Here is a 17,591-nt window from a genome sequence, read left to right on the forward strand (position 1 = left end):
CCTAGCTGATACATACTTGAAAATTAATGACAGGGTAGAAAGTATTATGTCATCTTTTCTCTGCAATTATTAAAATCTTCTGAAAGTGTTTTTTACATTGAGCAGTTGAAATAGTGTTGATCTCTTCAATACATGTAGTTTAAATTGCACACACTTCTAAAGCTAGCTGAGAAAATGCTAGGATAAGTGACTATATGTCATGGGAGTGGCAGCACCTTGAGAATGGAGGGTAGAAGTGTTAGTATGATGTTACTGAGTGATAAGCCTCTCTCTGGAGCCTGAAAGATCTGTGTTGCTAAGGTAGGTGACCTGAAGAGTCAAGATATTCTTTCCACCCTGCCTCCCAACTCGTTACCCTCCACTAGTCTGCTAGCCCTAACTTGGAGGCCTAATATGGTTCCTCTCTTCTCCTTTTTATCAAGAAACCTGAATGAACTTTAATCCCTCAACCTCCTCCACAAACATGTTACTACTTCTAAGTACATCATTAACTGTGCCCTAACTGCCTCCACAAAACTGACTTTGTTGCCCTCCAGTCACAGAGAAGGCATATTACAGCAGTTCTCAATAAAAGGGTGGGTGGGAAAAGCGACTTTTACACTGAATCTGAGCTTTGCCACTGGGAGCTGAGTCAAGTTGCTTCATAGTCAGCCCCAGGTGTGTTTTTTAATACGCTTACGTTTGCCATATTCTTTACCCATCAAGAACACTGCTCCCTGTGGGTTAAAGAATAGCTTTACTTCTAGTGACTTTTAAATAGCTCTTTCTGGTGTCTCTTTTTACTTTTAAGTATTGTTGCCTCATTTCAGTGCCCTTACATTTTCTCTAATGCAGCATATGCAGTGTTACATGGGTGACAATATTCACAAGGTGCTCAAGTGTTTCACTTTTGTGACCAAGATTTTAGGTCTAACAAAGGGGAGAGGCATGCTTGCCTAACTAGACCAAGTGGGAATAATTCAGCAAATCTGGAGAGAGGGTTTTAACTAGTTTGCAGAATTCTGTAAGAAAGCAAATGGTGAGAGGACTGTAAGTCTGAAGGTAAAAGCCTTTTGGGGAAACGATATAGCAGCCTTCTAAGCATTACTAAACCTACTGTTACAATCTCTTGATTCATTCAAGACACATTGCTGTAATTCAGATGAATTCCTTCCTAAGGGCCTGAAACAGCCTTGCACATTCAAGGAAATTGTGGGAGATATCTTCCCACATGTTACAGAAGGAATCCTGATTTTGCTGGCAGGAATAGAAACATCTGCTGTGTGTGAACAGAAATGTTCCATGCAAATGACATATTTGAAGAGAAGGGATATGAAAGCTGTGCAAACCCCAGAGTGACATCATTTCTTGTAACTGTATGATGACTCAGCACATTTTATCTTCTTGATAATACATGGAAATCTGGTGAGATGGCAGAATTCAGTTTTGCGTGGGTGTGGGGGCGTGTGACCTCATAGGTTTGATGTGTGTTTTTTTGTTTTTTTTTAAGGAAAAAAAAAAAGAAGTACAGTAAGTTGTACTATCTATGGAAGGGTGACTGGAAACCATTCAGTGCAGCTTTAGAAAGCAGCTTCCGTCTCTAGTAGAAGTGCAGAGCAATGGAACCCCAAGTTCCTGGAAGTTTGCAATTCGGAGTAAACAAAGAAACTTGAAAACTCCTCTTGATAGCAGAATTCACCCGGCTCTGTTCCATTTTCTCATAACAAACACACCGCAAAATCTCTCACAAGCTTCTTTGATGAAGCCACATGTATTTCCCCCTTCTCAATTTACAGGAAGTTACTCTTAAAAGAAAGTGATTCTGGTGTTTACTGCTTGCATTAAAGGGCCAGTCTGCCTTTTCCTTTTTTCTTTTTTTTTTAACTTCTCAATTGAACTGCTGCCATTCAAAAGAAAAAAGAAAGTAGTATGAGCACAAAGACCGGGATAGGCCCCAGAGTGTTTTCACATTCAGATAAAATGTGCCTGCTTTTCTTTATAGATCCAAATCACTCACAACCTCAGGCTCTACTTTTACCTGATCACTTAGTGTGTAACTCTGAATTCTTCAGTGGATGAACTTCACATAGCAGTGCTGAATTTAATTCTTTCCAAGAATAAAGCATTTTAGTTCTAAAGGATATATTTGTCAAATTCATTAGATTATTAATGTTCATATTCTTACTCCTTTAAGATAACAGCCTCACTCTGCATTAGGTTTTTTCCTCCTCCATGTTGCCAAGAAGTTTTCATTTAAAAATGTGCAAGCATGGGCATGTGCATTGAGAGGAAAAGTGACTTCTCATAGACTGTCAAATGCTGGCCCTTTTCCAGGTCTTCACTTAGTTGTGGCAGGTGAAGTTCATCTTTGCCCCACCCAACCTTTCTACAAAAGGGCTACATTCCAAGTATGAGCAAGTGTTACTTTAGGACTTGTGGGGGGTGGAGGATGTTTGCATAGTTTAAGCCTCTGGGCGGGGGTGGTAGGAAACTGCAAGCACAGAGGCCATAGAAAAAGCTGAGAAAGAGACTGACGTAGCTTAGTCAGTCTTATACACAGGTGACTCAAAGCATTAATACAAGCACGCACTCAAACCTGCAGTCATTGGTATCACCTACTTGTTGATCATAGCAGCAGAAAAGGAACTCCAAGGTAGACTGCTAATGTAGAGAGAGCTCTTAATTCCAAATTGTCTCTTTTGGTTGTATGCTTTAACTGAGCAACACACTGACTAAACAGAAATGAAAAAGGTAACCGAGTGTGTCTATCCTCTAGAGTAAGCTTTATTTTTCTTAATGAGAGGGATGCCTTAGGGAAAGGTCACCCACCTTTTCCTAGGTGAATATTGGTACCTGTATCTGTTGTCCTTTAGAGTGCACACCTAATGTATGTGCATGTGAATATATACACTCCATTCAATGTATATATTCATATTTGCTTCCTCTCTCTTCCAGATCTATTCCAGTGGTGAGCTTCACCACTTCATTGATGGATTTAATGAGGACAAGAGCAACTGGATGCGCTATGTGAATCCAGGCCATTCTGTTCAGGAACAGAACTTGGCTGCTTGTCAAAATGGAATGAACATCTACTTCTACACCATCAAGCCCATCCCTGCCAACCAAGAACTACTTGTGTGGTATTGTCGAGACTTTGCAGAGAGACTTCACTATCCTTCCTCCGGAGAGCTGACGATGATGAATCTCAGTAAGTGGATTACAGTATAAACAAAGAATGCTAGTAATGTCTCTTCTGCCTGTATGATCTAATAATATGTTATATAATTATATAGCTTCATCATTTGTTGTGTCACAGTAGGTGGCTTAGAGTAGAAAGAGGGAATTAAAAAATTCCCTGTGTCTATTTAAATATAAACAGATTATTAAAAATTTAAACAGTTATTGGTTTATAATCTGAGAATTATCAGATAAAATCCTACACAAATACCTCAACAACTTCTCTTTTAAAAATCAATACCTATGATTCATACTAATACCCTAGATTTTCCCACTTTCATGGTATATTCAAAAGTCTGCATTGAAAATGTACATGTGTATTTAGATTCCAAATGGACTGTCATTAATTACTGTGTGAAGATCTGGGCACTGGTCATGTACAGGTCATCCAAATTTGTTATAGTTTTTCCTCAGCTCATTCACATTTTCAACATCTCTTCTCAAATTCTTGTAGAAATTCTATAGGACCCACAAAGATACAGCATGTAGTTTGTAAACTATTTACAGAAGCACTGAATGTGACATTGCAAATGATGCTTCTCATTAGATGGATTGGTATACCAGCACTAATTCAGCTGGTAGGTCCTTTTAGTTTTGCTCTTCCTTTTTCTCAGTCACCACATCTTGTACATTTTTAAACTTGGCAGATAACCACACACCATATCTTCAACTTACATGAGAAAGCTCAATAAATACAGTGACTCTTGCTTTCGGGACAGTATCCAAGCTGAGATAAAATCCAGGTGGCCTGATCCTGGATTGTTATGATCCTGAACAAGCTATTGACTTTGCATTGGAAGCCAGGGCTTTCCTTCACTAGGTTACAGTGTTGGGCTGCCTCTCAGGCTCAAGGAATTTTTAATTATTTTCTGTAATGTGGCACAGGCTCAACAAGAGTGGTGGAGATTTTCCACTACCTTAAACCAGTGTAGCCTTAGCCGTAGTGGTCTGGGTGCTCTTCTTGGAGATAGGAGATGTGGGTTTGGACAACTTCAGGCTGAAATGGGCATAGAAACAAGGTCTCCCTCATGCTAGGCAGGTGCTGTAACTACTGAATTATAGTATTAAAGCAGGGTTTGCTTGCAGAACCACTGGGTCTGGTCCATGCAGCCACAGAGCTTTGCTTGCACCCATGCCAGAGTTGCAGCAGAGCTGGGCAGTGAAAAGCTGCACATTAACTGCTTCCCATTCCCCACTCCCCACCTGTGAGTTTCTGCACTGGGGCTGGGCAGCTTCCAACTATGTCTGTGTCATGGGGAGTGGGGAGAAGCAGCAGCAGTGCAGCCACAGCTTCTAGCTGCCCAGCCCCGGCTCAGTCCCCACCACCTGGAAGCTGTGCTAATACCACAGCTGGAGAACTGGGGGTGGAGAAGCATCAGCAGCATGGGTGCAGCTTCCAGGTGCCTGGCCCCTGCAGAGCAAAGTCCCCTGTCACTGATGCACCACTGAAGCTTTCCAGCCCATGGCTTTTAAAGCTTGTCAGGTGCTGCTTTATGAAAGGAGGATGAAACCACTGACCTCTCTTTCTACAGCTGTGTTTTTGAAAGAAGTAGCACAAACATGATTATTTCTATAGAGCTGATGCATGTTAGGCATACTCGGAGCACTTCTATTGACTCAGGTCCTCCTGGAGAATTAAGCAGAGATGCACCTAGACTAGGGATCCCATTAGGCCTAAGACAGGGCACAGCAAGTTAGCTAGGTGCATCTACACAAGCAATTAATACGATAAAATAAACTCCAGCACAGTTCATGCTGGAGTCACCTGCTCCAGGGCAAGCGTTTTCATGTGTGCCTGGGACTGCCGCAGTTAGAGCCAGGGCAGAGCAGCCTCTGACTGGCAGGGAGCTTAGAGGATCAGCCCTGGCTTTGGCCAGTAGCATCAGGCACAAGGGTGTTATAGTGCAGGACTAGCCAGCAGGCACCTCCACACTTTAGCACCTTCGTGCCTCAGCCAGCCCCTATCGCAGTGTACACATGCTTTTAAGTAGTCTGCTGTAAGAAAGTACTGTCTCTGATAGTACTATCTTACAGCCATATTATATTACAAATAATACTGGCACACATGTAGACTGTGATGCTTTACTGCAGAGCTAATTAATCCACTCCACAGTAAAGCACACATGTAGATGCACCCACCAAGTGGCAGTCATCCTAGGTGTGTGAAGAACCAGAACTCAGACAACATTACTAGCAAAAATTTTGTCCTAGGTGTATAAAGATCCAGAACTCGGACAATTTTACTAGCAAAAATTTAGATGGCTATGGGCTTTAGGCACCTGAGAGCACAGGCAAGGTTTTTAAGAATCATGCTACTGGATTTAGGCACCTAAGTCATTTTGTTGATCTGGGCAGCTTGTGGATCAGTGTGTCCCATGATAAAATTAATTGGGGAAAGATTTCTCTTCCTTTATTCTAGAATTTCTCTAGCTTTATTCCTTGTAATTAAGGACTTTGGATGTCAAAACCACCATTTAGCTCCTAAGTATATACACTCATCCACCTATCACACCGACCTGTCTCTGTAACAGCAAACTTTTCTTGATTTAACTCGTTTTAGCTATTATTCAGGAAAGCATCCACATTCAGAAGAGTATTTAAACATTTACTCTTCTGAATGGACTTAAATAGGCTTCATTCAGTACTTTGCTGAATCAGGATCTCAGGCTGAGTTCCGCAAACACTAAAGTACATGCAGGAATTACAAAGTATTTTCAGGATGAGGATTCTATATTCTACTGGCAGAAGGGAATGTAATCTTATTTCCCATTCTCCTTTTTTTTTTTTTTTTTATATATAGGCATCATTTTCTATTAAGATGTCAACTATGCCAATGAAGAACATCACCTTTAGACACTTGATTTTTCAGCTGTCTATTGAACAAGAAAATTTCCACTAATTCACCAAACCTGCTGCACTTACTAAGTCATGTTTCCAAGTGAAGTCTCATAGTCTTTAATCTTTGAGCATGGTTGTGTTTGGCATAACAGGTATAGGTTACAGGAGTCCCAGAGAAACTAGTATTTGATAGATCTGGCATATTTCATAGGGTTGTTTTTGTTTTTAACTACTCCAAAATACACCTGCATTAAACTAATGTCCTGATTCAACACATTCTGCTTGCATTGTGTCATAAGATGATGCAACTTCCTGCTATCATGACAAGTTTGTCCCATTATGCAAGCATAGATAGGTAACACCCTGTTTTGATAAACTTGAACAAGAGGTTTGGAAATATAATATGCACACTTAATTTTAAAAAAAAATCCTTAATTGAGAAAGTGCCCCTTTAACATTTCTTTTTCTACCAATTGTCATTAAAATTGAATATTTAAAGAATATGCATTTCTTTACATTCTTTATGCTGGCTGTCTTACATTTTGCATCTTTCTTTGCTTAAACAATTAAAATGTGCTAACAATTTCCCCTTGTGTTTTATAGTCACATTCACTTTCTGGTTTTAAAGCTAGTGTTTGGGTTGACAGGAAATATTTGTTTAAAAAAATTACACACACCTTCCTGTAGAATCTTAAAAAAGTCATGGAAGTATTTTGTGGAGATTTTTTTAGGTTCTGTGAGAGCTTAGTTTCAAAAACTAAATTTTTAGAGTAAACTTGACTTTTCTTACCCCCTTTTAAAATGTTTAGAATCAAAAATTCTTTCAAAGACCATTCTTGTGCAAAATGTTTTTAAAAGTCTCACAGTTCTGGACACATTTAGAAAACAGTTGATCAAATTATATACTTCTAAATGTTGGTCTCCATTCTCAGTTTGAGTGGAAACGCTCTTTGTTTTGCCTACTACAGGACTTCTAGGTTCTCTTTCTACTAGCAAGGGAGGTTCTTAATCTAGATCGAAAATGTGAATCGGCATAATTAAACTTTACCACTCGAAGTGTTCAGTAGCATTTTACTCTTGAAATGACTCTACCCGCCTACAACCGTTTTTCAAGGTTTTAGAAAAAAAACAGATCTTTTGTTTTGTATTATATCTATCTCCAACTGCAGTTAGGAGAGCCAGAACTGAGAGTAGACTGATAGCTGTTCGGAGATTTGTAAAAAGAAGCCTCAAATTAAATTCAGTGGAGTGGCTTCAGATGTGTTCTTTCTTGAGCACCTTAATAAAACTTTTAAGTAATGAAGATTTTATGTTCCTCTCTGCCCTTCACTATGGCTTGGGCCAGTATCTGCTAATATAAGAAAGAAGTCCTTTCATTAATTGCAATGGGATCATACTCTGAGAGAAGAGCATTGATACATTCATGTGCTTGTTTGATGTGACCTATATACTTTCCGTCTTATTCCAGAAATATATGTCACTTGGTAATGGATATATATCCTTTCCAATCCAATCACTATTTCCCAGATATTTTTAAGATACATTTAAATTACTAATCAAGTGAATTAGTAGAAGGGAAAGTGTTGACACCCCAGAAGTGAATTGGCACTTGTTTACTAAGGGGGGATGTTGGACTATTGTACCAAGGAAGTCATATTCCATACATAATTTGTTTCAGCAAATATAGCACATACTATGATGAAACTAAACAGTTAGGGTGGTGTAAGGTAAGACAGAAGGGAAGGCAAGGTAACACCTTAAAGTTTAACGGTTCAGAGAAGTTAGAAAAGAGAAGTGCATTTCTGAACCAGTTAGTAGATGCCACCCTGCCCTGCGTGCTGCCTGGCTTCATTCTAACAGGGTTAACTACCTTACTCTGATCACAGTAAGAGTATTCCTTCATCTAAGACAGTCTGGGTTTCTGTGCCACTTATCCAGCAGTGTTCTCTCTCCTTCTTCCTCTATCTTTTCTTTCTTAAAAAAACAAAAGTGACAATTTGAACTTCCTGCTTAACAGATCCCGCTGAAAGACTGAGATGGGCTGATAAGATGATATTTTTTGTTGTTGTTTAGTAGTTTCACAATCTACTCTTCCCTACCAGTTTTCCATACCCCTTGATCAGTGTCTTTTCTGATAGTGTCATTCTGATTGTTTGCTTTGGGCTGCTGGCTCAGTGAGGAGCAGCTGATAATAAGACTAAGATAACTACGATGACTAAGTTCTAAAACTCTACCAGAGAACTGTAGAAGTCTTAAGCCTAGCAGGCTAATATACTAAGATCAAGAACTAGTGGGAATCAAGTGGGAAGTTGTATAATTTATTATTAGTCCATGAAGATAGGCAAAGATTAAATTAAAAGGTATTTTTCTCTGCCTGATGGCATGATGTTTATTTTGATGTGGTTTATAGTATCTTAAAGGGATGAGACAGAATCTTAGCTGCCAACGGCTTTAAGCTGTCGCCCAGAACAGATGTTAAAGACCAAAGGGAAATTTCATGCTATTATGAAAGTGATTGGGAGACAAATATCCCCACACAACAGACAAATAGTCTGTTTTTGGGCTCTCACTGAAGGTCCATTAAGTCTTATACAACTACAAGACTCTTAATTACACATTACAGGGTGAAGTGTTACAGTTTATTTTTATTCTTTTTTAAGAGAATAGTGAGGGCTTCAGCAACTAAACCTCAGTGTCTAGAGAAGCAATGTGGAAGAAAGCTGACTGTTTGAAAAGTACTCCTTGTACTTCAATGTGTTTACTATGTGATATCCTCTATATTTAAGCACCAAATGCTTTTCATTCAATATCTTTATGCTTTTAAAAAAATTCAGATGTAAAATTGCTCATTGAAAAAAGCCCAGACATGCCTGCTGCTTCTTCACTTTTTTTTCCCTTAGGGTGCCACTGTGCAAATGAATTGTCCAACTAGAAGAGTATGTTTAAAAGCCGCTGATATTTTAAATAAAGGGTCAAGTCTCTGCCTTATAGGGAACTGTGTCATATTATAGATTCACTGATGACAGTGTAGTTTTTAATGAAAGGAGCATACTTATTAGCCCTTAATAGCATGTTTACAGGATTTTGGTGATTCAGCAAAAATAAGAAGTTTTTGTTTGTTTTTTTCTCCCTGATACAAATAAAGAAGCAAGCATAGTCCTAGGGCTAGACATTCTTAGGGAAAAGACTTCAGGATCATCAAACACCACTTTTTCATTGCTATCAATTGAAAGCTTCTGATCAACTCATATACACAGGGTGTGTCTACACACGTGTTTACTCCAGCCTAGATTTACTGTACAGTAAGATACTGAACAGTAAGGATTTTTGGGTGGGTATCTACACATGCAGGAATTAGGCAGAAGATTTGCTCCCAGGTCCCTGCAGCCATGCAAGTGGCCCCTCCTGTCACCAGGGGAGCTCCAGGCAGGGAGCAGCAATCCACGAGACAGTTGCCTCCTGGCCTCTGGGGGCTGCCTGCTGCTGGCATGGGGACAATGTCCTTCTGCCCCAGTAGCAGGGAACTCCTAGCCTGGATCTCTGATCAAGGGCATGGGGCTTGGAAGGATCTTCAGGGGAGGGCAGGTCCCAACTCCCTGCCCCAATCCACCAGTGGGACAGCTAGCAGCTAGCTCGCTGCTTGCTGCCCCACCAGTGGATCGGGGCAGGGGACTGGGACCTACTCCACCCTTGCAGCTCTTTCCAAGTCCTGTGCCTTGATCACCTGATCAGGACATGGGGCTGGAACCCATGGACAGTTCCTGGCCAGCCCCAGGCTGCACAGAGAAGTCTGTATGTATAGCCTGGTGCTGGCTGGGGACTGCCTGAAACAAGACCATTCCCAGCTACCTCCAGGCTGCCCTGCTTCCCTGCACAGCCTGGGACTGCAGCTGCAATCACAAGAGTGGGGGCTAGGAACAAGCTCTCAGCCCCTGCTCTGCAATCAGGAAGTAGGGGCTGGAAGCTCCCTGCTGCCAGGCCAGGGGGGGCATTGTCTCCATCTGAGTTCATGGAGCTGGGGGGGAGGGGGAGGAACAGCCTCTCCAGCCTGGGAGAAACAGGCTCCCCTGCCCCTACCAGCAAGGAGCTCCCAGTGCCAGCTCTGCTGTCTCAGGGCCCAAGCTGGGAGACCCCTATGCTCCTTGCTGCCAGGGCAGGGGAGACATAGTCCCTGCCCAGGCTCCTGTAGTGTAGCCTGCTCCAGAAGCAGGCAGCTCCTGGGGACAGGGAGCTATCTCCCACCCCCTGGCAGATAGCTGTCTGGGAGCAGATTTTGCTCCAAGCGGATGTCTACACAAGCGTTATGGTGCCATTACTAATGCCGAGTAAATTTAGCACATAACAAAGCCTCTTATAAATGATCGGTGCATCGTTTTAGTGAATCTCCTAAAATGAAATCAAAACTCTCCTTTTCCTAAGGTCCTTTTATGTGGTAATTAGTAGACTGTGTATGTCTGGATTAAAAAAAATGTGAAATTAATTATAACAGCCTAAAATGCCCAATCTGAACACATTTAAATGCATACTTGGAGATACTGGTTTTGAAATGCAGATTTCTGGGGGGAAATGTGCATTTTGACTTAAGCTAGAGCCAGACAGTCTTGTCTTTCTTAGTCTTACCTCAGTGTAATGGTCTTTAAACCATACAGCTGTAAGCAGAGGAGTTTTATGCATACTGAATACCACAGAAAATCTGCACTAAATAGCTGGCTTTGTTGTAGATGTTACCAAGCAGTATGTTTAATGAGTAATGATCTGTTTACTGATGGAGAATACCTTCTTTTTTGAAGAAAGCTTTCATCCTAGCCAGGCATGTTTTCTTTAGTACTGTATGTAATTGAACTGGCTAGTGAAGTGCTTGTTGTGGTTTGGCAAAGGTTGATTTGTCATGCCTTGTTATTCCGGAGAGGAGTGTTTTGGAAAGCTTGAGCTCTCCGAAATCTTTCCCGTTAAGCTGCATTGTTAATGAATGCTACTTATCCTAGTTATTAGAAATCTAATTTATGTAGGTAATTGACAGTGGATCTTGTTAAATTCAAAGGGGTGGAAGGAGTGCAAAGTGTGGAGACTGACACTCTCAGAATGAATCATCATTAGACACCTCAAGCTCTGTGTGTACTCACTAATCTCTCTCAGATTAACCATGTATATTTGATCTGCTTTTTATGAAATATTTACACCCAAAGGTACTTTTATCTAAAGAAGAAATGTACTTTTTGGATGAATTACAAGATTGCATATCGACAAGAACATTGACCTTATGGTTAAGCTTGTAGAAGTTAGATCGTACTTAAATTTTATATTGGCTTATTATATAATTGCTGCCTTTTCTTTGTATTTCAGCACAAGGCCACAATAACCCAAAGCAGCAAAGCACTGACAAAGACGAACTTTATCAGAAAAGCATCCCAAAGAAAGAGCACAGTGTGAAAGAAATCCTGAAAACTGAATCCAACCCTTCAAAAGGAAAGGATTTATTCCAGACCAACATTTCACCAGTTACTCCAGAAAAAAACTTGGATGATTTAAGAAAAAACTGTAGCCCTGAAAGGTGTTTTTTCCCACGAGTTATCTATCCAATCCGACCTCACGTGCCAGAAGACTATTTGAAAGCTTCCCTAGCTTATGGGATGGAAAGACCCAACTATATTACACCGTCCCCCATCCAGTCTTCTACCACACCAAGTCCTTCAGCAAGGAGCAGCCCAGACCAAAGTTTAAAAAGCTCAAGCCCTCACAGCAGTCCAGGGGTTACTGTTTCACCTCTGGCACCTACTTCTCAAGAATACAGAGAATCTTACCCTTTCTTGAATGGACCCCATGGCTCAGAAGGATTGGGGTCTTATCCTGGATATGCACCCTCTAGCCATCTCTCTCCAGCCTTTTTATCCTCCTATAATTCCCACTATCCAAAATTCCTGTTACCTCCATACAGTATGAGCTGTAATAACCTGAGCGCTTTGAACAATATCAATGGCATCAACAATTTCAATCTCTTCCCAAGGATATATCCTCTCTATGGCAACATACTGCATGGAGGCAGCCTGTCCCATCATGTGCTGAACCCTGCTGCTCTTCCAGGTTCACTGCCATCTGAAGGAAGCCGTAGATTGCTACAACCTGATCATCCAAGAGACTTTCTCATACCAACACCTAACAGTGCCTTTTCCATCACGGGCGCTGCTGCCAGCATGAAAGACAAACCATGCAGCCCCACAAGTGGGTCCCCTCAAGCTGGCACAGCAGCTACTTCAGAACATATAATGCAACCTAAACCTACCTCAGCAGTGTTGGCTGCCACCAGCAGTGAAGAAGCCATGAATCTCATTAAAAGTAAGAGGAACGTGACTGGTTACAAAACTCTTCCATATCCACTGAAGAAGCAGAATGGGAAGATCAAATATGAATGCAATGTTTGCTCTAAAACCTTTGGCCAGCTCTCAAATTTGAAGGTAGGTATTAAAGGATTGGCCTAATTTTGAGAGACTCATCTTTTTCATAATTGTTACTATAAGAAAGGTCATATTGGTTCTGTAGTTTTATCTGGGAACCCTAGGCTTCTCTAAGGAACAGATTTTAGAAAGCCACTGCCACTAAGGTACAGTAGTAGTAAAAGTGACAGTTGTAATGCTGAAGTTGCCTTGCAAAGTAATTGGATGATTCCCTGTAATGTTCTTGTCTATTAGATGCTTCTGGTAACTTTTGCAACTGTTCAAGGCTTTTAATGACTATAGGAATTTTCAATAAATATTTTGTTTTGCAACAGGTCCACCTGAGAGTGCATAGTGGTGAGAGGCCTTTCAAGTGTCAGACTTGCAACAAAGGGTTTACCCAACTGGCTCACCTCCAGAAGCACTATCTGGTCCACACAGGCGAGAAGCCCCATGAGTGCCAGGTATGTAGCACTTCATATACTGGGAGGTCATAGGCTGTGCTGTTTCTCTGTTGCACCATTTGCCAGATGCAGCTTTGTGACAAACTTCAGCCCCAATGTTATTCAATATAATTAAAAAAATAATCTGAGAATGTTTGTTTTTAGGTTTTTAAATGTGAAAGTGTCCGAGTGTAATGATAGGCAGCTTTTTCAACATGCTATAATGTCCTCTGTGATTTTAAAAGTAAAACTCTCACACTCATTCCTCATTTCTTCTTGTCATCTCCAAAATTAGGTTTGCCATAAGCGATTCAGCAGCACCAGCAACCTAAAGACCCATCTTCGGCTCCACTCTGGAGAAAAGCCTTACCAGTGCAAGTTGTGCCCTGCTAAATTCACCCAGTTTGTGCATCTGAAGCTGCACAAGCGTCTTCACACCAGGGAACGTCCACACAAGTGTGTCCACTGTCATAAGAGCTACATTCACCTCTGCAGCCTCAAAGTCCACCTGAAGGGCAACTGCCCAGTAACCCCTGCCTCCGGCCTCTCAATGGAGGATCTAAATCGTATCAATGAAGAGATCGAGAAGTTTGACATCAGTGACAATGCTGACAAGCTGGAAGATATGGAGGACAATATTGACATGACATCAGTTGTGGAAAAAGAAATATTGACCATGCTCAGAAGAGAAATAGAAGGAGCTAATCTTAAAGTATCATTGCAGAGGAACCTGGGAAATGGACTTATCTCCTCAGGTTGCAACCTCTATGAATCTTCAGATATGTCCATTATGAAGTTGCCTCATGGTCATCCACTACCTCTGTTACCAATAAAGGTCAAGCAAGAAACAATTGAACCAATGGACCCTTAAGACTTTTTCTGGCAAAAAGTGATTTTTATTTATGACTTGGCAAGTCAGGGTGCCTGTAGCAATTGCTTGTACATAGTGTCAGTGCTGCACAGCAATCTTGGCTTACAGTAGTTTCCCTCACTCTCCAGTTGAAAGAAGGAACTCCAAAGTAACTATATTCTCAGGGCATGAAAAGAGGCAAAGGACTATGTATTGCCTCCCCAGTTACTAAAAGACAATCATCTATCCATAACTATTTTTTCAATTATAGTACTTCATAATTTATTATGCAATTTATCATTCTAAAAGCAATAATTAGAAAATGTTTACAATGACTGAAAAAATCATTGTAATTTTGAGTATAAAAGTTTATATTTTGTTTCATGGCCATTCTTTGTAGATATTTTTTTCTGCACATCTGTCTTAAAAATTTAAGATTGGGGATAAAAAGTTATTTCAGTAAGTTTGTCTATGTACCAATGTCTTTAAAAACATGTTTTTTATATTGCCAAAGGTGAATATTTGACATATTGAGTCATAGATCAATTGGCTTGAAAAATGCTGTGTACATTCAGAAGTGGGTAGATATACAAAATCCCCCAGGAAAGAAAAAGCAGCAGCAAGCAGAGAAAAGAAAATCATACTTACCTGTGTATGGGTACTAGAGATTCCTCAGCCCACAGCTCTACCCACAACACATGACATAGCGAATACCTGCCTAACATGAATGATGCAATGGTCAGGTGTTTGGAAAACAATAGTAGTCACATGTTATGTCAGGAGATTTTATTACCCAAAGCCATGCATCAACTGAAAATGTGAAGAAGTGGCTGTGTTTTTTTTTCAAAAGCCTCTTGAAACAAGCATACAATAATTCCAAATGTGCTGCCTACAAGGATTTTTTGATTTTTGTTTTTTGTTTTTTTCCCCAGAACCTTCCAGGGATACAAAACATGGTCAATTCCCCTTTGAAATAAGGGTTTGCTTTTTGTTTTGTTTTGTTTTGTTTTTTCCATCCCACTTTTTCCATGGACAAAAGTGGGGAATGAAGTCCTTCCCTGGCACATACTTTTTTTTTTTCCCCCTTCCTGTACGACTTAGATTTTCCTCAGTATTTGTGTTTGTACATTTTGTGGTTAATTTAATTAAAGATGAAAAGGGCATTGCAAAGTTGTTGAACAACAATTACCTCATTGCGTGTGTCCAGTGGTGCAGAAAATGCTTTTTTATCTAATGCTTTGCTACTTTAGAGAAGAAACCAAAATGTGCACAGGAAAAGACAGAATGCACATCTTTTTATCTTTTTGTTCTGCTAAGCCCAAAGATATCATGTTGGCATTTGAGGTGTAGCAAAGAATACATGTATATTTATAGATATATTTATACCACTATACCATATATGTATATGTATATATATTTATACCACTTAAGTTGTGAGCCAAACCATGTAATAAAACCTATTTTTCATCTAAGTGTGAAAATCAAGTGTTATCCAGCTTTGCATATCACCTGATGACCTCAAAGCCAGAATGCTGTGCTAAGGCATTTAGCGCTTGCTAGCACATCAGCACAGTTGATCACTTAGAGCCTGATCTTGCAAACCCTTGTGTGAATAACTTTGCTGACATGTGCAGTCTCACAGAATTCAGTGGGATTTATTCACTGCAGAGCATTTGCAAGACTGTCTTGGATCCCTTGATATCCTTGCTATATGTCTTGTCATAAGCAAACCACCAGGAAAGAACTAGAAAAGAAATCAAACTATCACCCACCCATGGTATAAATATAATACACAATGGTGAAGAGTGGAATGAAATAGTTAAAGTTATTTGGGATCATCCTAACATCTTATTTTGTTCTGCCACTTAAGAGTTACATGGTCACAGGCAACTCTCAAGAAAGCAAATAGCATTATTATACACATCACCATTATATATATTCTAGCTTTTTATCTATTTATATTCTTTTAGATTTAAATAGACCACTTCATAAACCCAGGATTTTGTATGGCAATCTAATGCCTTCTGCCAAAAAGGAAACAAACCGACCCAAAAAACCTAAGATAATCGAAGAGAATCTCTAAATACAATTTTTGAAGGACTACAGTTCATTACATTTCTGCTCCTATAAATCATGAAGCTGACAACTTTTAAGTGTAGCAATGGTTCACAAAAATAGTACTCACCCGTAGGATAAACCAAAGTATCACTACTCTGTCCCTGGACACACACTTTTCCTATTAATTGCCTGTAGTGCTTTCTTGTATTTGATACAAATTTCACAAAGATTTATATGCATCAGCTTTAAGAATTGTTACTTCTCTTTACCTTTTTTACCCTTTCCCTTAGAACTTTTACATGTGAATGTAGCAACAATCAACAGTGTTTTATTTCTCTCTAAGAAAAACTTTGACCAAAGTTAACAGGCTTTTTACTTTGCTAGAACAACAAACTTATCTTATGTTTACGTACTGGTTTACATCGTTATTTATGTGCAAATTGTCAAAATGTAAATTAAATATAAGTGTTCGTTGCTTTACTAATGCTTCGTCTTCAATGTCTTATTCGTCTTCACATGCCACTTGGTGTCAGACTGGATTCCCACTATGAGCCACAAGCACATGGTATACCAACATCTATGACATCTTGAATAATGCCAACTTCTGCCTTTCCTGAAAGACCAATTTCTTTCCATAATTCTGCACTGCCTATAACCATGCTAGGGTTAATATAATATTTTCTTAACTGGTTCACTCGCTCCCCATTTTTAGCCAATAATACCTTTCCTGTTAATATTTTTACAATTTCAAGTGCTTCAATGCTAACGTTTTTACAGTATCTGCCTTTCGGAAATGTAAGCAGGGTTCTAATTTACATTTTTCCAAATACTCATCATTTCTGGCCTGAAACTGTAACCACCAGGACCACAATGACACAATCACAATGTTAGCATGAGACCACTTAATCCTGTATCAACATGATGGGAACTGCATTCAAAACAAATGTGGATTTGATGTGAATAATGAGCTAATTCTAGAAAAAGCTCAAACTCCCTTGGCCAAAAATAAATAATACATGGGGATGCTTCAAAGTTAATTCAATGTTTGCTACTTCCATCATCCTCCACCAGATTTAAAACAGAATAGGCCATGTGGCGTCCTTTCCTACCTGAATGTTAAAGAAATAATGTTCCTTTTCATATTGAGACGCTCAACAATGTATGATGTTTTAAAAGTATTTCACTGTCCTCTTAAAATTCATTTAAACATCTGTCTCAAGAATTTGAAACACTGCCAACATAGAACTGTGGAGTTAAGAAAACCAGAGCACTGTTGTCATAAATGTGCCAAATGGTGCATGTTTTACTCCTATATTCTACAGAGCTATTGCTGTAATAATGTTTTTTAAAAATGTGGGATAACCGTTACTGCCATAAATCATAGTTCATTACTTGGCAAGGCATGACTTTGTGCTGGAGAGTTATGTCCTGGGGACACTTTAAGCTTTAGAAGATGTTTAATAAAACACATTACATAAAAAGACAATGTACCTTAGAGCTTGCAATTTCACTAGGCTGAACTCAGCAACTGCTGTGTTTGTTTTTTGGCTGAAACTGAAGCTGGTTTGAAGTCATTATATCACATGGTGACCAGGATTACAACACGCTTGGTGTATTTCTGGCCATGATATGAGTTTAATTAAATTGGGGGGGGGAGGTGAGGATACTACTTGTACAAAAAGCAAACTATGTGGGTAAAAAAAAAACCCAAACTGTTCTTTTCTTTGCTTCATGGGGACCCAGTCCTGCCAGGTA

General features: G+C 39.8%; 1 protein-coding gene across 6 annotated transcripts in view; it reads left to right on the forward strand.

Moving 5' to 3' along the window:
* Positions 1 to 16,320, forward strand: part of PRDM1 (PR/SET domain 1) — a 74,724-nt gene extending 58,404 nt beyond the window's left edge. For all 6 annotated transcript variants that reach the window (XM_019537822.1, XM_019537825.1, XM_019537827.1 and 3 more), the window contains 4 exons: positions 2,935 to 3,187; positions 11,398 to 12,506; positions 12,821 to 12,949; positions 13,224 to 16,320. In XM_019537822.1, coding sequence (XP_019393367.1) covers positions 2,935 to 3,187; positions 11,398 to 12,506; positions 12,821 to 12,949; positions 13,224 to 13,799 — 2,067 coding nt within the window. In that variant the 3' untranslated portion in view covers positions 13,800 to 16,320. The remainder of the gene's footprint in view (positions 1 to 2,934; positions 3,188 to 11,397; positions 12,507 to 12,820; positions 12,950 to 13,223) is intronic.
* Positions 16,321 to 17,591: the final 1,271 nt, after the last annotated feature.

This window comes from Crocodylus porosus, unplaced genomic scaffold, assembly GCF_001723895.1.
Source record: "Crocodylus porosus isolate Cpor-Errol unplaced genomic scaffold, CroPor_comp1, whole genome shotgun sequence".
Classification (NCBI taxonomy): Eukaryota; Metazoa; Chordata; order Crocodylia; family Crocodylidae; genus Crocodylus; species Crocodylus porosus.